This window comes from Oncorhynchus mykiss, chromosome 3 (genome assembly GCF_057628025.1).
Source record: "Oncorhynchus mykiss isolate SJ-2025 chromosome 3, ASM5762802v1, whole genome shotgun sequence".
Lineage (NCBI taxonomy): Eukaryota > Metazoa > Chordata > Actinopteri > Salmoniformes > Salmonidae > Oncorhynchus > Oncorhynchus mykiss.
The window spans coordinates 69,440,029-69,461,479 of record NC_143024.1 but is presented as its reverse complement, the minus strand read 5'-3'; the positions used below and the strand labels follow the sequence as shown (position 1 = coordinate 69,461,479).

At 41.8% G+C, this 21,451-nt stretch overlaps 1 protein-coding gene across 2 annotated transcripts; it reads left to right on the top strand.

Annotated features, from left to right (window-relative positions):
- Nucleotides 1-8,271: 8,271 nt before the first annotated feature.
- On the top strand, nt 8,272-21,061 carry LOC110520284 (sterile alpha motif domain-containing protein 9). Of its 2 annotated transcripts, none has more exons than XM_090230056.1 (4): nt 8,272-8,865; nt 9,782-9,844; nt 9,950-10,020; nt 14,095-21,061. In XM_090230056.1, exons 3-4 carry the CDS (start codon nt 10,015-10,017, stop codon nt 18,625-18,627), a joined length of 4,539 nt encoding a protein of 1,512 aa, XP_090086182.1. In that variant the 5' UTR covers nt 8,272-8,865; nt 9,782-9,844; nt 9,950-10,014; the 3' UTR covers nt 18,628-21,061. The 2 variants fall into 2 exon arrangements, with proteins under 2 accessions (XP_090086182.1, XP_090086181.1); XM_090230055.1 differs by having other exon boundaries at nt 8,499-8,865; nt 14,080-21,061.
- The last annotated feature ends 390 nt before the right edge of the window (nt 21,062-21,451 follow it).

Below are 21,451 nucleotides of genomic sequence, written 5' to 3'. Positions count from 1 at the left end.
CACTGTATGTTGTCAAACAAATAAAGTGAAATATTTTTGACAAACCAATCATTCTTGAAAAAATCCACCATGATTGCTATGGGTTTTAGCCACTAATCATAAGCCAGTTTAATGGTCATGAAGACGCCCATTATATTCTGTGGCAATTATGGGGCCAGTTGTTGCAGAGGGAACGTGATCCCCAAGTCCAGGAATATTGGCCTCTCCCACCACTCTCTTCGGCCCTATCAACCATTGACTAAAGACATCTGTGGAAGACATCTTTATCACTGGATAACCAGAGGATATTGTGAGAACATTGGCCTGGCCTGGGCTGTCCCTTAAGAACACTGTTAGAACAAGGTCTCGGAGGACAAAGGGGTTTCTGGTCTAAAGCCAGCTGGAAGAAGAATAAATGAGGTTAGGACATAACTGGAGTGATTGTCCTTTAAATGTGATCCAACTGTGGGGCAGAAAGAATGTGAGGGATGTTCTGTCACAGAGAGAGCATGTGCGCAGCACGCATGCACATGCTCACATGTTAACACTTATGGCTTAATACTATCTATAGTTGGTATCAGCCAACAGTCAATAAATATGAGATACAAGAAGAATACAGCCTTTCCTATCCTAGTAAATCACTTGCCTGGCTACCCAGACTCTTTGCACTGGCCAAACTCTACGGCACGCCTACAGACATTAGTTTCTTGTCTGCAATGAGTCTGGATCTTAGTACCTCCCTGACCCTTCACTGAATGAGAACACATTCTGGGCTGTCTGATTGGTGCAGACACCAATGGGTTGTGGGCCAGAGCCAGATCACACATGGGTAAAGCGGCGGATTAAAAACGTGTCATTGGTTTTGATACTCTGGTTAGAGATGATTCAGTCGCCCCTCGTCACCACAAAGGACTTCAATGATGGCAGTCTTAGACTAAAGTATGTAGCAAAGTTTTTTGTGTGAGTAAATGTGCTAGTAAATCACATACGTGGACTAAACCAATAAAACATTTCATTTCATATCAGTGTAGTCTATACATCTCCTCTCCCACCAGACCACGTTTAAAAACCATGAATAACAGACAGACAAAATGAAGACAAAATGATGATCTGGCAGCGATACAGACAGAGCTCTCTCTGACTTAGTGACAGTCTGAAAATCCTGCTCTCTCACTCTGAATAGAATAAAAAATCTGCCTGCTTTGTATTTCAGAATTAAAAACCTTACTGTGGTTTTCCATTTTCCTCTTTCCGGCCACACCACTAGCCAGGGCCGGATTACCGAACAGGCACGCAGGGAAATGTGTAGAATAGCAGTACATTTTCTTTAAAACTGAAAACATTTATCTCGGCCTCATGGAAAAATGGGAACAGAAGCATGAGATGACCTATAAAACAAACAAAAAATATTTGCCACAAAGAAAAAAAGCGTTGAATTAAAAAAAATTATCTTGAAATGCAGTTAGTTAGCTGAGGGTGGTTGGGAGGTCGGTGCCCTGGTGCCCCAAATGCAGTAGTCCGGCCGTGCCACTAACCTTTGTGACAGCACAGTTCCAGGACCCAGAATCCCTACTGGGTTTTGGCCATTAGCAATGCAGAGAAAGAGACATTTACTGAAAAACAAACAACAACAAACAAAAGTGAGCGGGGGGACAAAAATAAACTTGCACATGACATAAAATAATTGCCAGTCACAATTTCAAACAGATGTGTGTTTAGATGGAGTTGGCCCGGCCAGGCGGCTCGGCGGCTAGTGTCCCTGTTAAATATAGTAATTTGATTCGAAAAACAAGCAGTGAGTGAGTGTGAGATGGGCTGAGGGCCAATGGGACCATTCAGAGAGCATTCTAATGACTCTGGAGGTCAGGGGTCGTCAGAGTAAAAGCAGATCAGAGAGGATGTGAGGCCGGCGGCCAGGACAAGGGCCATAAATCCACCCATCTCAGCTCCCCTCTCTCTTTTGGAGGAAGCCATCTTTTCGCTTGCCATTAGAATTAAAACACAATCACAAGCCTCATATTGTGCTACAGCCAGGGCCAATCCTAGCGGTTATAATTCACAGAGGTCAATGAGGTCATGTATTTTAAGAGCATTTGAGGAGCATTGTGTTGCTGGCTCCTCTCTGGGTGACTGAAGGGTTGTGGGAAACTGGCCTGGACTTTATTTGAATTTACAACTGAGTGAACAGTGCATGCACTCTGTAATGTGGAATACAACATGATTTGGGACATTTTCTGTAAGTAATTATTCTACAAATGCTGCATATTACAAACATAAAAATGCAATATTTCAATCAATTAGGATAAAAAAAATTCAAGAAGACTGCCATGAGAACAGTGTTGTATTAAATGTCCTCTAAATCACTGTAACAAAAAATATATGCGCGCAAGAAAATAAACAAACCGTCTCCAGGGAAAATCCCAGAATTAAATAGTTATTCTTCCTATTTTCAGCCAGCCAGTCAGCCATTCGTTCAGCCAGACAGCCATACAGAAATGTTTTAACACTGAGCGGACAGCTGCAGTTTATGGCAGAAATGGTGCAAGACGATCAGGGTCATTTTCATGGCTTGGCCCTTGAGAGAACACACACACGCCTTTCAATTCTGCATGTAAAAACTTTCAGCAGGACGGCAAACAATGTCTGAGAAAAAGTGTGAAGAAGGGAAAATGGTTCTTTCACTCAACAACAGCTCAGGCCAATTTGAGTGCTCGGGTACTTCACTGTAGAATAGTTGTGATATGCCCTCTAGTGGTGAAGGAGTAGAATGGTTCCTTTTAAAATTCCAAACTGGAGGAAAAAGCAGATGGGGTTTTGTTCCGATACAATCCATAAGTTACAAAGAGTAGATACAGACACCAAGTATCTCTGAAAAAGACATATAGAACATCCAATCAAACATTTCAAAGAATAAGCATGTGAAGCTAAGATCAGTCATTGTAGATCACATGTTTTACACAATATCAGCCATTATCATCATGGACAGTGTGTATATGTGTTCCCTTTCCACATGAGAAATGACTCTCTGAAGCATACTATCCCCACATTCCTAGCCCCCCCACATTCCTAGCCCCCCCACCACCCGGCCCTCAGGGGCTGACAGAAATAAACACAGAACAGGGGGCATAATGTCACACTCTGTGGCCCTGCATGGGGCATGACCCTTGGACCTGATGAAGACCTGAGTGGTCAAAACATTGTTAAATAAATCACATGGGAGCATAGAATGCAATGACTGGACTGTAGAGACTCTTTTCACCCTTGGTGCCCCAACCATGACTATCTCTAGGACTCTGCAGCAACATGCCACCCCTCACATCACAGTCTTCAACCAGCTCCAGTGGATTCACCTCTAACCTCTGACCCCTTACTTCTAACCTCCTGACCCTCAGCCCATGACATGGTGTGGATTCCTTTAAGCTTGGCCACTCACCCCTGTCCAATAGAACCTAGAACATGAACTCTGGGTAACCAACGTGCTACGGCGATAATGCTATGTACTGACATCCACCAGGCCTCACCATATAGATAGCTCAACCTAATGTCAGATGAAGATCTGTGAGTTTGGCTGGTGTAAGAGGAGCTGGAGCATCTCTGGAATGCTTTAGAGCTTCTGTGATGTGTCGTTTTTCAGTGGCAGATATTGTAAAACGCAGGTGGACATCTTTGTTTTAGATCCTAGAACAAATCTCGGAAACGGAACAGTCTGTCACAAACAAGAAATTACCCTAAATAATACAATATCTCAGGAGTCATGCTGCTAGAAAATCTGATAACAATTCAATAGGATATCAATGAAATAAGGACTTACAAACCCGAAACAATTTTTTGTTGTAATTTTGTTAAATCTAGAGGAATCTTAAATAATAGCTCTACCGTATGTTAAGTACTCTGATTCAGACTCCCACAGCCTAACACCCCCCCACCCCTGGACCAACTTTGGGAAACCCTGACCCAGAGAATACTGTCATAAAGAGATAAGTTTGTCATCATAATATCATTCTGGCAGCTCTCAATCCCCTGAGCATGATGGAGACCTCAGTCATGACCATAGACATACATACTTACATCATTGGCCATTACCACCACATCCACATTAAGCAGGTGTCTCCAGACCTTCATAAACAGGGAGACCTAGCAGGTGACACGGTTCCCAGAAGGATCAATCACACGCCTGTCTGTCAATCATCCAGTCAGGTACTGAGAAGAGGAAAGTGGACACAGGTAGAAGAATATGGGCCAGATTTACTAAGCTTTCCACTACGTTTGAATCTATTTCAAAAGGGAATTTAACAGGTGATTTGTCCCTATTGGTGCAAACACTTAGGACATCTGGCTTTTGTATCTCTTTGTGTCTGATCAGCCACCATCTTCTGTGCAGTGACCCTGCAGACCTCAAAAGTCTGCCACAATCTACAATGTCCCAGCATGCAAAGGGACGTCACCTCCCATGAGCTTCTCCGATTGCAGCCATCTGCCACTGTAATATATGGACTACAAATACCTGCTAATCATCAGGACATGACACCTTTGAGTCACTCAGGCTACCATCAAAAGTCTTACCACCCTCTCAAAGCCTCCAACTATTTATTGTCCATATTTGGGAGATTGGCTCTCAGTAGTACTTCATTTTGGTCTAGAAATATCTTGGTTCAGTAATGACCGAGGGCTCTTACAGTTATCGTTTATTTGTATTGATGAGTAGTTCCTTGTCATAGGTGACTTACTTCTTGTAAAACGTAAAATAAATAATGCATATACAATCCTTTTTGAACACTCACACAAAACAGGACGAACTATTTTCATGCCACACCGATACAGCTATGACCCGAAGTGGTTTTCCTAGCAGGTTACGAGAGCATTTTTTCACAAACCCATTTCCTAACCTTAACCTCATTCTCCTATAACCTGCTACAAAAAAGTTACTTCCGGTTGTAGCTGTATCGAAGTAGCATGAAAAGGGTGTTTGAATTTCTCTTGGACCCATAGAGATAGATAGAGGACTCTTCATGGATATAACATGTTTTAGCATTGACATTGCCATTGCTATTGGGCATTGCCATCACCCACCATGTTAAAGTAGTCAATTGTGTGGGGATTGCTATAGGTTGTAGCCTCAATGGTGTTGCTCATGCTGTCACAGACGTTACAATGGCACAGATATAAATATGATTCCTCTATCTCTATGGTTGGACCTTGCGTATAAGGGGCACACTCTTTTCATGGCACTTGGATACAACGATGACTGGAAGTGATTTTCCTAGCAGTTTAGGAGAGCATTTTCGGTATCCCTAAACCCTAACCCTTTTCCTAGTCTTAACCTAATTATTCTAACCTGCTACGTTCATTCTCCTAACCGTATGCCTAAATTCTCCTAACCTGCTACAAAAAAAGTAACTTCAGGTCTTCTTCTTTTAGGGTACCTGTTAGTCCCCTCTTGTGCTTGAGGCGCCATCATCTGTCAGACTTGGGCAGTGCGTCCTTATTCAAAGAGAGCATGATGCCTCCGATGCCAGCATTATTGTGCTCTGTTTTGGAAATGTACAAGTTAAATTTGACTCACTTCATTCAATGGGACCACATAGAACAGTTGATCACTGCCTGCAATCTTATGCTGCACTATGGGTAAACTGGAGCACCAATGTTGGATACTGTGACATATTTGACAAATCCTCATGTCACCATGATAAACTAGTTCTTCGACTTTAGTCACTGCATCAATGTGTCTTCTTGCATTGTTGAAAATACAGAATCTGCCTATCAAATGCAGAAAGGCCATGGTAGCCTACATATATGATCAAACCAAAATAACATACTAAAACCTGAGGCAAATAAAAGATACAAGGTTAATTTGGGAGTTACCTGAGATTCTCCATTCTCCAGACGTTCTGTCTGGAGAATGATGTTCTGTCTGGAGAGTCGGTCATATATTTATTATGGTACTTGCTTGGGGAAAATATCGAAAAATGTTTAGCCATACAGTAGCAAGACATTGAGTGTTGGCCTGGTGTGAGAATGTGGAGGGTAAGAATGGTCTGCAAATAAAGGTCTGAGCTTTCAGCATGAGTGAAATATATCAGCATATATCAAGGTTGTACAGTACCAGTCAAAAGTTTGGACACACTTACTCATTCCAGGGTTTTTCTTTATTTTAACTATTTTATACATTGTATAATAATATTGAAGACATCAAAACTATGAAATAACACATGGAATCATGTACTAACCAAAAAAGTGTTAAACAAATCAAAATCAAAATCCATTTTATATTTGAGATTCTTCAAAGTAGCCTTGATGACAGCTTTGCACATTCTTGGCGTTCTCTCAACCAGCTTCATGAGGTAGTCACCTGGAATGCATTTCAATTCCAAATCAAACCTTATTTGCCACATGCGCCGAATACAACAAGTGTAGACTTTACCATGAAATGCTTACTTACAAGCCCTTAACAACAGTGCAGTTCAAGAAGAAGAAAATATGCAAAAAAAATAACAAAATTGCACAATTGGATGGGAGAATGTAAAACATCAGCCATGTTCTTTGGCTCCATCTTATATAATTAACAGGTGTTCCTTGTTAAAGGTTGTGGAATTTCTTTCCTTAATGCGTTTGAGCCAATCAGTTGTGTTGTGACAAGGTAGGGGTAGTATACAGAAGATGTCCTTATTTGGTAAAAGACCAAGTGCATATGATGGCAAGAACAGCTCAAATTAGCAAATTGAAATGACAGTCCATCATTACTTTAAGTGATGAAGGTCAGTCAATATGGAACATTTTAAGAACTTTTAAAGTTTCTTCAAGTGCAGTCGCAAAAACCATCAAACGCTATGATGAAACTAGCCCTCATGAGGACCGCCACAGGGAAAGGAGACCCAGAGTTACTGCTACATGGGATAAGTTCATTAGAGTTACCAGCCTCAGAAATTGCAGCCCAAATAAATGCTTCACAGAGTTCAAGTGACAGACACATCTCAACATCAACTGTTCAGAAGAGACTACGTGAACCAGGCCTTCATAGTCAAATTGCTGCAAAGAAACCTCTTCTAAAGGACACCAATAAGAAGAAGAGACTTGCTTGGTCAAAGAAACACGAGCAATGGACATTAGACCGGTGGAAATCTGTTCTTTGGTCTGATGAGTCCAAATTTGCGATTTTTGGTTCCAACCGCTGTGTCTTTGTGAGACGCAGAGTGGTGAACGGATGATCTCCGCATGTACGGTTCCAACCATGAAGCATGGAGGAGGTGGTGTAATGGTGTGGGGGTAATGGTGACATTGTCAGTGATTTATTTAGAATTCAAGGCACACTTAACAAACATGGCTACCACAGCATTCTGCAGCAATACGCCATCCCATCTGGTTTGCGCTTAGTGGGATTATCATTTGTTTTTTAACAGAACACTGGCCCAACACACCTCGAGGCTGTGTAAGGGCTATTTGACCAAGAAGGAGAGTGATGGAGTGCTGCATCAGATTGCCTGGCCGCCACAATCACCTGACTTCAACCGAATTGAGATGGTTTGGGATGAGTTGGACTGCAGAGTGAAGGAAAAGCAGCCAACAAATGCTCAGCATATGTGGGAACTTCAAGACTGTTGGAAAAGCATTCCAGGTGAAGCTGGTTGAGAGAATGCTGAGTGTGCAAAGCTGTCATCAAGGCAAAGGGTGGCTATTTGAAGAATCTGTCCCATCTCTGAAACTGCCGTACAGACTCAGGAGAGGCGAAGGTCGAGAGCCGTGCATCCTCCGAAACACAACCCAGCCAAGCCACACTGCTTTTTGACACAACACCCGCTTTACCCGGGAGCCAGCCGTACCAATGTGTTGGAGGAAGCACCGTACACTTAGAGACCGTGTCAGTGTGCATTGCGACCAGCCCACCACTGGAGTCACTAGTGTGCGATGGAATTGGAACATCCCTGCCCTAACCTGGACGATGCTGGGCCAATAGTGCACCCCCACATGGGTCTCCCAGTCGTGGATGACTGCAACAGAGAACTGGATTCGAACCAGGTGGGACAGGAACATCCCTGCCCTAACCTGGACGATGCTGGGCCAATAGTGCACCCCCACATGAGTCTCCCAGTCGTGGATGGCTGCAACAGAGAACTGGATTCGAACCAGGTTCTCTAGTGGCACAGCTTTAGACCACTGCGTCACTCGGGAGGCCCTTTCCATATACTTTTTTGGTTACTACATCATTCCATGTTATTTCTTAGTTGTGATGTCTTTACTATTATTCTGCAATGTAGAAAATAGTCCAAATAAAGAAAAACCTTTGAATGAGTAGGTGTGTCCAAACATTTGACTGTTACTGTATGTTTGCAAAGTAGATCCCTAGTCTGGATTTTCATATAATTTGTGTAGAGAACAGGGGATAAAACTCAATACAGCACTACATCAACAGTGCATATCCATTATTTTCAGGTCAGTAGAACAGATGTAGCACAGAAGATTAGGAGATTGGGGAAGCCACTTTTACTAGTAAAATACACCTCAAATTAAGTTTCGTTTCAACTGAAACGCGCCGAATTGAGGAAGTCGAAGGAAAGGAATAAAACTTTTCCAGAAGAGACGGACAGCTAAAGCTCACCTCCGCATGCCATTTTTTCAGTATAACACATACTCGTTTAAAATACCTATTTCAACCAAGTCTTTGAAAATCTGTAATATTTCTATACTAGTGTTCAATTTAATTGGCTTGGAAAGACTTGCTATTGTTTACACCATATTTCAGCGAAGTCGAAAGCTTGCCAAATTCCGCATTCTTAGGTTTATTCTCTTTCGACCTAATCGAACAATTTCCACACCGACCGTCGTTTCTGCTTACCAGTGAGACCGGAAAACTATTTCATGTTGCTGTCAGGAAATCTATAATAATGAAAGGTAAGTTTGCAGTTTTACATAACGTTATAGGCTACATAGACAACGTTTTACATTATAAAATATGTTCAGTCTGAAGTATCGAACACCTCTCGCAGTTAGGCTATACATTATCCGGATATTACATACATTTCTAGAGTTAACGCCATTAAAACGCCTATTTGAACCGATTTTCGTGCATTATGAAAATCAATGACATGATGCATATTAAACTTGAGAAGCCTAACATATAAAGCCTAAACTATAAGAAAAGTGGTGGCCTACACTACTTTTTAAATAATTAAATTCTCAACACTCTTAGTTCGTGTTTCAGCCAAGATGCAGCCCTGCCACACTTGTTATAAAAGTGAGAAATGGGTCTGGAGAAATGTAACCACTCTCAAATTGATAGAGAGAGCTGGTATGGATGCAATGACGGAGCCCATGAGATCAACATGTTTACACACATTTGAACAAGAAGGCAGTTTGTTTACATGGGCCTAAATTATATTTTTTAAGAATCAATTAATCTTAATTGAAATGACTACTGAACAGCAGTTAAGATTGTATTTCTGTTACATGGTATTTACTTGGTACTTAGAAATGACATGGTAAAAGTAATGCATTTTTTAAATCAGACGTACATTTGCGGTTTTGTCTATTCTCTCCTGCACCAACCTGATTTTACAACCACATCTTGCCTTATACAGAGTGGCTGCTATAGTAGGCATTCAGAGACTGAATCCAAACTGAATTGCTTCATTTCACTTTTGTTTCACTTCATGATTTAATATATTAATTGAAACTGGTTGTGTCTGTAATGAGGGGCATGAAAGCGATTGGATCAGCGAGTGCGCCACACCTTGGTTAGAATGTTTGTGGTGGTATCCTTACAGTTTCACAATAATATAATCTACCCTTCCTGGTTTTATGTTTACAGCATGTTGCAGCTACACAGCAGCACAGCATTTATGCGGAAATGGTGAAAACAGAAAACAAAGTGGTAAATCACGTTTTTTGTTTCATGGTATTTCTCTCTGGCTTATTCAATGGGTGACTGACTATATTGCATTTCATGTACTAAACTATTTTTCCATTTTTCCATCAGTTTGACTGAGAAACCAGTTCACTGACAAGGATCCAAAGGATTTCAGTAAGGCTGAACAAGTCCAAATGGAGGTATTTATCATCTAATTCATAACAAAAATGAGAATAATATTTACTGTACCAGTTTAACACTTTTCTGTTTACTACATGATTCCATATGTGTTATTTCATAGTTTTGATGTCATCACTATTATTCTAGAAAATAGTAACAAAATAAAGAAAAAACCTTGAATGAGTAGGTGTACAAACTTTGGACTGGTCCTGTATATATACACTACTGTTCAAAAGTTTGGGGTCAATTAGAAATGTCCTTGTTTTTGAAAGCAAGGCACATTTTTTTGTCCATTAAAATCACATCAAATGGATCAGAAATACAGTGTAGAAATGTTTAATGTTGTAAATGACTATTGTAGCTGGAAACGGCAGATTTTTTATGGATTATCTACATAGGCGTACAGAGGCCGATTATCAGCAACCATCACTCTTGTGTTCCAATGGCACGTTGTGTTAGCGAATCCAAGTTTATCATTTTAAAAGGCTAATTGATCATTAGAAAACACTTTTGCAATTATGTTAGCACAGCTTAAAACTGTTGTTCTGATTAAAGCAGCAATACAATTGGCCTTCTTTAGACTAGTTGAGTATCTGGAGAATGAGCATTTGTGGGTTCGATTACAGGCTCAAAATGGCCAGAAACAAAGTACTTTCTTCTGAAACTCGTCAGTCTATTCTTGTTCTGAGAAATGAAGGCTATTGTGTCCGAGAAATTGCAAAGAAACTGAAGATCTCGTACAACGCTGTGAACTACTCCCTTCACAGAACAGCGCCAACTAGCTTTAACCAGAAAAGAAAGAGGAGTGGGAGTCCCCGGTGCACAACTGAGCAAGAGGACAAGTACATTAGAGAGTCTAGTTTGAGAAACAGATGCCTCACAAGACCTCAACTGGTAGCTTCATTAAATAGTACCTGCAAAACACCAGTCTCAACGTCAACAGTGAAGAGGCGACTCCGGGATGCTGGCCTTCTAGGCAGAGTTCCTCTGTCCAGTGTCTGTGTTCTTTTGCCCATCTTAATCTTTTCTTTTTATTGGCCAGTCTGAGATATGGCTTTTTCTTTGCAACTCTGCCAAGAAGGCCAGCATCTCGGATTCGCCTCTTCACTGTTAACATTGAGACTGGTGTTTTGCGGGTACTATTAAATGAAGCTGCCAGTTGAGGACTTGTGAGGCATCTGCTTTTTTTTGCTTTTCTTTTGAAAACAAGGACATTTCTAAGTGACCCTAAACTTTTGAACGTGTGTGTGTGTGTGTGTGTGTGTGTGTGTGTATATATACATATATATCAGCAAAAAAATAAACTCTTCTCACTTTCAATTGTGTTTATTTTCAGCATACTTAATTAACATGTGTAAATATTTGTATGACAAGATTCAACAACTGAGACATAAACTGAACAAGTTCCACAGACATGTGACGAACAGAAATTGAATAATGTGTCCCTGAACAAAGGGGGGGTTCAAAATCAAAAGTAACAGTCAGTATCTGGTGTGGCCACCAGCTGCATTAAGTACTGCAGTGCATCTTCCCCTCATGGACTGCACCAGATTTGCAAGTTCTTGCTGTGAGATGTTACCTCACTCTTCCACCAAGGCACCTGCAAGTTCCCGGACATTTCTGCGGGAATGGCCCTAGACCTCACCCTCCGATCCAACAGGTCCCAGACGTGCTCAATGGGATTGAGATCCGGGCCATGGCAGAACACTGACATTCTTGTTTTACAGGAAATCATGCACAGAACGAGCAGTATGGCTGGTGGCATTGTCATGCTGGAGGGTCATGTCAGGATGAGCCTGCAGGAAGGGTACCACATGAGGGAGTAGGATGTCTTCCTTGTAACGCACAGCGTTGAGATTGCCTGCAATGACAACAAGCTCAGTCCGATGATGCTGTGACACACCGCCCCAGACCATGACGGACCCTCCACCTTCAAATCGATCCTGCTCCAGAGTACAGGCCTCGGTGTAACGTTCATTCCTTCGACGATAAATGCGAATCCGACCATCACCCCTGGTGAGACAAAACCGTGATTCGTCAGTGAAGAGCACTTTTTGCCAGTCCTGTCTGGTCCAGCGACGGTGGGTTTGTGCCCATAGGCGCTGTTGTTGCCGGTGATGTCTGGTGAGGACCTGCCTTAGAACAAGCCCTCACTCCAGCCTCTCTCAGCCTACTGAGGACAGTTTGAGCACTGATGGAGGGATTGTGCGTTCCTGGTGTAACTCAGCCAGTTGTTGTTGCCATCCTGTACCTTTCCCACAGGTGATGTTCGGATGTACCGATCCTGTGCAGGTGTTGTTACACGTGGTCTGCCACTGCGAGGACGATCAGCTGTCCGTCCTGTCTCCCTATAGCGCTGTCTTAGGCGTCTCACAGTATGGATATTGCAATTTATTGCCCTGGTCACATCTGCCGTCCTCATGCCTCCTTGCAGCATGCCTAAGGCACGTGCTCATCATGCAGATTAGCAGGGACCCTGGGCATCTTTCCTTTGGTGTTTTTCAGAGTCAGTAGAAAGGCCTCTTTAGTGTCTTAAGTTTTCATAACTGACCTTAATTGCCTACCGTCTGTAAGCTGTTAGTGTCTTAACGACCGTTCCACAGGTGCATGTTCATTAATTGTTTATGGTTCATTAAACAAGCATGGGAAACAGTGTTTAAACCCTTTACAATGAAGATCTGTGAAGTTATTTGGATTTTTACGAATTATCTTTGAAAGACAGGGTCCTGAAAAAGGGAAGTTTCTTTTTTTGCTGAGTGTATGTGTGTATATATATATATATCTCTCAAATAAAATATATACAGTTGAAGTCGGAAGTTTACATACACTTAGGTTGTCAATAAGTCAATAAGCTCGTTTTTCAACCACTCCACAAATTTCTTGTTAACAAGGTATAGGTTTGGCAAGTCGGTTAGGACATCTACTTTGTGCATGACACAAGTAATTTTTCCAACAATTGTTTACAGACAGATTATTTCACTTATAATTTACTGTATCACAATTCCAGTGGGTCAGAAGTTTACATACACTAAGTTGACTGTGCCTTTAACCAGCTTGGAAAATTCCAGGAAATTAGGGGGAGGGGGGGGCAGCATCATGTTGTGGGGTTGCTTTGCTGCAGGAGGGACTGGTGCACTTCACAAAATAGATGGCATCATGATGGAGGAAAATTATGTGGATATATTGAAGCAACATCTCAAGACATCAGTCAGGAAGTTAAAGCTTGGTTGCCAATGGGTCTTCCAAATGGACAATGACCCCAAGCATACTTCCGAAGTTGTGGTGAAAAGGCTTAAGGACAACAAAGTCAAGGTATGGGAGTGGCCATCACACAGCCCTGACCTCAATCCTATAGAAAATGTGTGGGCAGAACTGAAAAGCGTGTGCGAGCAAGGAGGCCTACAAACATGACTCCGTTACACCAGCTTTGTCAGGAGGAATGGGCCAAAATTCACCCAACTTATTGTGGGAAGATTGTGGAAGGCTACCTGAAACGTTTGACCCAAGTTTAACGATTTAAAGGCAATGCTACCCAAATACTAATTGAGTGTATGTAAACTTCTGACGCACTGGGAATGTGATGAAAGGAATAAAAGATTAAATAAATCATTCTCTCTACTATTATTCTGACATTTCACATTCTTAAAATAAAGTGGTGATCCTAACTGATCTAAGACGGGGAATTGTTACTAGGATTAAATGTCAGGAATTGTGAAAAACTGAGTTTAAATGTATTTGGCTAAAGTGTATGTAAACTTCCGACTTCAAATCTATATATACACTACCGGTCAAACGTTTTAGAACACCTAGTCATTCAAGGATTTGTATTTATTTTTACTATTTTCTACATTGTAGAATAATAGTGAAGACATCACAACTATGAAATAACACGAATGAAAGCAACCCTTTGCCTTGCAGCTTTGCACACTCTTTGCAGTAGTAGTATACACATCACATATTTGGCTTGTGGGTAGAGATGAATATGCGCTAAAACACCAACAAATATTGAGTAAACCTGCTCAATTGTGAATGATTTTGTTGTTAACATCTTTATGGCTTATGAATTTCAATCAAATCAGCCTATTTATTTTCAGAATGAAGAGGAAGGCAAACCAACTGACCTGCCAGATGAGATTAAGGATTGGAATAAACATCACGTGAAACAATGGGCTCTCAACGAGGCTTGTGTGGATGGTGAATCTGCAAATATCTTGCTTCGGCAGAACATTAATGGGCCCAGTCTTTTACTTTTAGAAAAATCTGAGTTACTAGAGGTGGGTGTCACACTGGGGCCTGCAAAGTTGATCATTCACAAGAGGGATGAACATTTGAAATTTAAGAAAGAGCAGTTGAGTAGCCCAACAACAAATCAATCTGGGAGACCGTGCAAGCCGTACCCTTTTCATCGACACCATGATGCCTGCAGATACAAGGCGAACAGCGTTCTTGATGTAACAGAATCCGGTGCATCAGACTATATCGAACCCTGTCATGAATATAAAGGATACATCCATATGTCAGAGGCAGCTGTGGAGAGCAAAATGGAAAAGTTCACTGATGAGGTTATTCGATTTGCAGCAGCCTGCATGAATAGCCGCACTAATGGCACCATACATTTTGGAGTTGGTGACAAGCCAGACTTTGTTCATGGGCAAGTTTTGGGAGTTAGCGTCCTGGACAAAGAGGCATATGTCAATGCTCTGCCACAAGCCATTGGGGGTCATTTTGAGTATAAACATATCCAGACAGCCAAGATGTGCATCAAACCACCTCGATTTGTTGAGGTTCTCAATCCTGATATGACATCCTCAGAGAAGTATGTGATAGAAGTGGACATCGTGCCAGACTTTGTGATCTGTCAAGAGAACTTCTATCACGTTTTCCGCTTGGATACAAGGAAATCAAAGAGGAAGTCCAAAAGCAAAGAAACAGAGAAAAAGGAGAAAAAACTATTCTTCATTCGTGATCACAGCAGCAGCAGGGATCTCCTTGCACTAACCACAAAGGAAGTATACAATAGGTTTCTCAACGATGTGCCACAGCTGTCACTGCTAAGAAAACAAGCAGAGGAAAATCGCCTTAGTGTGGTTAAAAGTAGTGTCCAGGGCTCCAGACTAAGTGAAATGATAACAGGTGGATCCCAATCCTTAGACAAGTCCCACTTCGAGCGGTATTTGATAGTGACAAACAAATCACATTTAGTTCAATTGGAATCTCTGGGATTTATTCCTGAACTAAACCCAACTGCTGTTTTGGACTTTGACCCTGAGTCGGCAAAACATGGATTGATGAAGCACTTTGAAGACCAGAGTACAATAAATATCCACTTGCCAGAACAATATAAAATCACAGAGGCTGTCGAGGACATTGCTAGCAAGCTAAAACTGACTCGAAACACCAGCTGGATCCTCTGCAATGGGGGTATCGAAAGAGAGAGACCCTCAGATGTAGATGACTGGTTAATAGAGAAAGGAGCGTCTGTACGAAATGTGATTTCATTTCTGTGTCGGAAAGATGTGCTACCACACAAGAGATTCCTGGTTATTTTTATATTGCTGTCTACTGTGAGTGAGAAAATGGACCCTCTGCTTGAGACCTTCAGCACATTCTGGCAGGAGCTCAGAGGAACAGAGCAAATACTTTGCATCTGTGAAAATGAAGAAGCATTCACCTGCTGGAGGGACCTGATTGAATCCCGCTATGGATTAGACATTAAAGCAAGATCAATATATCATCTCAGTTTTGCTGAAGTTAACGGCACCGTCCTCAGTCTGTGGTCAGACAACCGGAAATCCAGCCGTTTCCTACCCTGTGGAGGAGGCAGCAAAGTGATGTTAAAAAAGAAAGAAGAGGGCAGCCTAGACATCCTGAATGTTCTGTGTGTGAATCAGTGTGAGGGAGGAAATGAAGACAAGGCCATCATACAGGAAAAGTTCTACAAAGGAGGAAAGGTGTTATGGTGGAACTTCTATTTCTCTGAGCAGCCAGGATCCATGCCATTCATCAAACGGGACAAGTTTGACTTCATCATGAACACTGTCCTACCAGCTTTGAGCTCTTCGAGAAAAGCTTGTGTGTCCTTCAAACTTTTGCATGTCCCAGGATGTGGTGGAACTACACTAGCCATGCATATATTATGGGCACTGAAAGACAAGTTCCGTTGTGCTGTTCTGAGGGACAGAACCGCGGATCATGTTGTTGTTGCCGAGCAGGTGGTCAAGCTACTGATGTATGAGACAACAGAACAATCGTCCCGGATTCCTGTGTTGCTCATGCTAGATGACTTTGAGGAGATGGATGACGCATATGATTTGCAGCAGCTCATTGAGAAGGAATGTGTCAAGAAAGACATTGGATCTAGGTCCCCGCAGGTCATTCTACTCAATTGCATGAGGGCTGAGTCTTGGGAGAAGACTGAATCAACTGAAGAAACTGTGTTCATTGGCAATAACCTCTCTGAAATGGAGCAGAGGCAGTTCGAGAAAAAACTGGAGGAGATTGAGAAGACCTACAAGAATGCAGACACATTCTACGCTTTCATGATCATGAAAAAGAACTTTTCACCCGAGTATATACAGGGTGTGGCTCGCAACACCCTAAAGAGCTTCAACATAAATCACAAACATGCACAACTCATTGCTGTTCTGGTCTTGTTGAATGTCTACTGCAAGGGTGCAACACTCTCAGTCTCTCTCTGTGAAGAGTTTCTTGGCCTCCAGACCAAGCCTTATAGTGGGTCCTCTGATGTTAAGGCTGGATTTGGGAAGTTTTCCACTCTAGTGACCTGCTGCACAGAGGAGACTAAGGTTGTATTCGAGGCAGTGAGAATGATCCACTCAAGCATGGCCGTGCACTGTTTGAAGGAGCTTACAACCACATACAGTGTAACCAAAGCTGAGATCACTGATCTACTGCTCACCACAGACAAGCTTTATGAGTGCATACAGGGCAAAGGTAAACTCATAAAGGATGTTTACACCATGTTAGTGAAAAGACATCACTCAGTCAAGGGTGAAGATTCTAAATTTTCACCTCTCATCCAGGATATTGCAAAGGAGACACCAGGTGTTGAAGAAAATGTTCTATTCAATGCAGCCAAGCGCTTTGAAAAAGATGCTGTCATCTCTCAGCTTCTTGCCAGATACCAATACCTGAAGAAAAAGGATTTCAGGGAGGCAAAGGACTGGGCAAAGATTGCAAAAGATCTTTCCAGAGATAACTCCTACATTTCTGACACATCTGCACAAGTGATCAAGCATGAGCTAAAGAGTGAAATACAAAGTGACAAAGAAGATCCCATAAGACCTGAAAGGCTCAAAGGCTATCTTAGAATGGCCCAGTCAGCAACAGAGGCCTTCAGGGATACACAGGAAATTGCAAAGAAGGAGGCTACTCTGAGAGTACAAAACAAGAGAGACAACAGCCCTTTCAACACTGCAGGGTGCCTTGGAGAAATTCAGGTTGCAGTCATCATCATCGAAATACTGGAAAAATGTCCAGTGTTTTCTTCAGGCAATGTCCGTCATGACATTCTGAGTGAAGTTCTGTCTGGCAAAATTACAATCCAAGATGTTGCGAGGAATGATTCCAGACATAACAAACATGCCTCATATTACTACTTTCTCAGTGACTTTGAAGATCTTTTGTACAAACTTAAATATAACATGAAGAGGCACTTTGATTTTCTTGACAGCTTTTATGTCAACTTGGGTCCCAGGTTCACCCTGAAAGACAGTCGAGAGGAAAGAACTCGACAGGAGCTCTTCCAGTGCTTTCAAAGATACAGTGACCTCTTTTGCAAGACAGATTCCACAGAATTAATGAAAAACAAGAACCTGAAAATCAGCATCCAAATTCACAAGGCAAGGCAATTTTTGGAGAGTAGAAAAACTGATACTCATTCAGGGATTCTGGATTGCCTCTCCAACGATACCCCAGGTGACATGATGCAAAAGATAGTCCTGCAGTATGGCTTCATTCTGAGTAAAGATCCTGAAAGGAGCGTTAGAGAAATGGTCAATTTCATCTATGCCAATGTTGTGCTAAGCTGTGTCAAACCTGAATCTCAACACCTTCACTCGTATAAGATCCTCGTTGATCTTCTTTGCCAGGTTCTTCAAGGTCAAATCCCATATGGTGAAAGTTTATCATTGCACTTCATTGCTGTAGCTCTGCTGTGGCCACAACATATCCTCATGTCACAACCAGTGGCATCTCAGAAGTTGGGAAGCTATGTGTCACAGATGCGGACATCATACTGGAACGAGATGAAATCTGTTTTCAATGGAAAGTTGCCTGTTGTCCATTTCTTCTTGGGGAAGAAGCCGGGCTATGCTCGCCTAGTTCGCCTTAGGGAAATCATGTGGTGTGTAAGACCAGAAGAAGACTTTGATTCACTTTGGACAAATGGCAAAATATGGAAGCATGAGAGAGTCAAGGAGCTCCTTTACAGAGTGACAGGAGAGGTACAAAGGAAATTAATTCTGGCAGATACCAGGAACGCAGGCTTAAAGATAGAAGTCAGTGCAATGTACAAAAGTCAACTCTGTGGAAAAGAGCAGGGATCAAAAGTATCATTTGTCATTGGTTTCTCAATGAAGGGTCCACTGGCTTTTGACATCGATTGAAGAAGAGCCCAATTGATATGCAGTCAGAATATCTACATAGGCGTAGAGGCCCATTATCAGCAACCATCACTCCTGTGTTCCAATGGCACGTTGTATTAGCTAATCCAAGTTTATCATTTTAAAAGGCTAATTGATCATTAGAAAACACTTTTGCAATTATGTTATGAAAACTGTTCTCATTAAAGCAGCAATAAAACTGTCCTTCTTTAGACTAATTGAGTATCTGAAGCATCAGCATTTGTGGGTTCGATTACAAGCTCAAAATTACCAGAAACAAAGACCTTTGTTCTGAAACTTGTCAGTCTATTCTTGTTCTGAGAAATAAATGCTATTCCATGCGAGAAATTGCCAAGAAACTGAAGATCTCGTACAACGCTGTGTACTACTCCCTTCACAGAACAGCACAAACGGTCTCTAACAGAATAGAAAGAGGAGTGGGAGGCTCAGGTGCACAACTGAGCAAGAGGACAAGTACATTCATGTCTAGTTTGAGCAACAGACGTCTCACAAGTCCTCAAATGGCAGCTTCATTAAATAGTACCCGCAAAACACCAGTCCCAACGTCAACAGTGAAGAGGCGACTCCGGGATGCTGGCCTTCTAGGCAGAGTTCCTCTGTCCAGTGTCTGTGTTCTTTTGCCCATTTTAATATTTTATTTTTATTGGCCAGTCTGAGATATGTATTTTTCTTTGCAACTCTGCCTAGAAGGCCAGCATCCCGGAGTCGCCTCTTCACTTGACATTAAGACTGGTGTTTTGCGGGTACTATTTAATGAATCTGCCAGTTGAGGACTTGTGAGGCGTCTATGTTCACCGACTCGTTATCACAGGGCTCTCTCCCCCCGACGCTAACCCAAGCCTCCATCTCGTATACTTAAGAAAGATAAAGATCCGGCGGAATGTGGTGGATATCGGCCCATTTCACTTTTGAACGCTGATGTTAAATTATTAGCTAAGGTTCCAGCATGTCAGTTGGAACCCTGCCTTCAGGATCTCATATCTGATGATCAAACGGGTTTCATTAAAGGGTGACAACTGTTTTCCAATGTACGACGGCTTTTGAAAATGATACTGTCTCCTATCTCCCCAGACCCCCAAAAAGTTGTTTCTCTTGATGCGGAGAAGGCTTTCGACCGGGTGGAGTGTGATTATTTATTTAGGATTTTGAGAAGATTTGGTTTTGGGTCCAATTTCATCTCATGGATACGTCTGCTCTATTCTGCTCCTACGACTAGTGTACACACAAACTTGCAACATTCAAAATACTGACCCCTCTCCAGAGGGACCCATCAAGGGTGCCCTATGTCCCCGATCCTTTTTGCTCTTGCGATAGAACCACATTCCTTGGCCTTAAATTTATCACCATCATTCACTGGAATCCACCGAGCTGGTGAAAAGCACAAAGTGTCACTGTATGCAGATGATCTACTATTATATACAGTTGAAGTCGGAGGTTTACATACACTTAGGTTAGAGTCATTAAAACTCGTTTTTCAACCACTTCACAAATTTCTTGTTAACAAAGTATAGGTTTGGCAAGTTGGTTAGGACAACAACAAAAAATTGCACAAGTAAAAATATTTTTTACTTGTGCATGACACAAGTAATTTTTCCAGCAATTGTTTACAGACAGATTATTTAACTTATAATTTACTGTATCACAATTCCAGTGGGTCAGAAGTTTACATACACTAAGTTGACTGTGCCTTTAACCAGCTTGGAAAATTCCAGAAAATTATGTCATGGCTTTAGAAGCTTCTGATAGGCTAATTGACATCATTTGAGTCAATTGGAGGTGTACTTGTGGATGTATTTCAAGGCCTACCTTCACACTCAGTGCCTCTTTGCTTGACATCATGGGAAAATCAAAAGGAATCAGCCAAGACCTCAGAAAAAAATTGTAGACCTCCACCACAAGTCTGGTTCATCCTTGGAAGCAATTTCCTAATACCTGAAGATACCACATTCATCTGTACAAACAATAGTGCGCAAGTATGAACACCATGGGACCACGCATCCATCATACCGCTCAGGAAGGATACTGACTAATCAGAATACTATAATGTTACCGAATATGTACTAATCAGAATACTATTATTTTACTGTATATGTATGAATTTTCTTTTTAATCTTAGTACTGAATATAATGTGTGTAAATATAATCAAGAAATAGAACAATGACTGTCTGTACCATGGTAGAAATTAATGAACTTATAGCCAGTCTGGCTAGAAGGCTTATCTACACAAACTGACCTTGGCTCAGTCATATATTATCTTAATAGGGAGAGACATGTGAGAACCATACAGCCATTGTACTAGAGAGGAGATGACACGGGCTAGTACTGAAACTAATGACGTCATTTTCAGTTTATAACCTGTGGTAAAATGTGTAATGAGCAGTACTCTCGTGAATAAAAGCTGCTGGTTGACTTTAAGACTGGGCTCTGTCCATTTTATTCAAATAAGGGTCATACAAATCCTTATGAATTGACAGAGTGTTTAATTTGAATTGGGTATTAAAACAGAGGAATTTAATTCCTGCAACAGATACACGTTCTGTCTCCTAGAGATGACCGTACTTTGCTGCGAATCAATCCCAAAACAACAGCAAAGGACCTTGTGAAGATGCTTGTCGAAACAGGTACAAGTCCTATATCGACATAACCTGAAAGGCCGCTCAGCACGGAAGAAGCCACTGCTCTAATACCGCCATAAAAAAGGCAGACTACGGTTTGCAACTGCACATGGGGACAAAGATCATACTTTTTGGAGAAATGTCCTCTGGTCTGATGAAACAAAAATAGGACTGTTTGGCCATAATGACC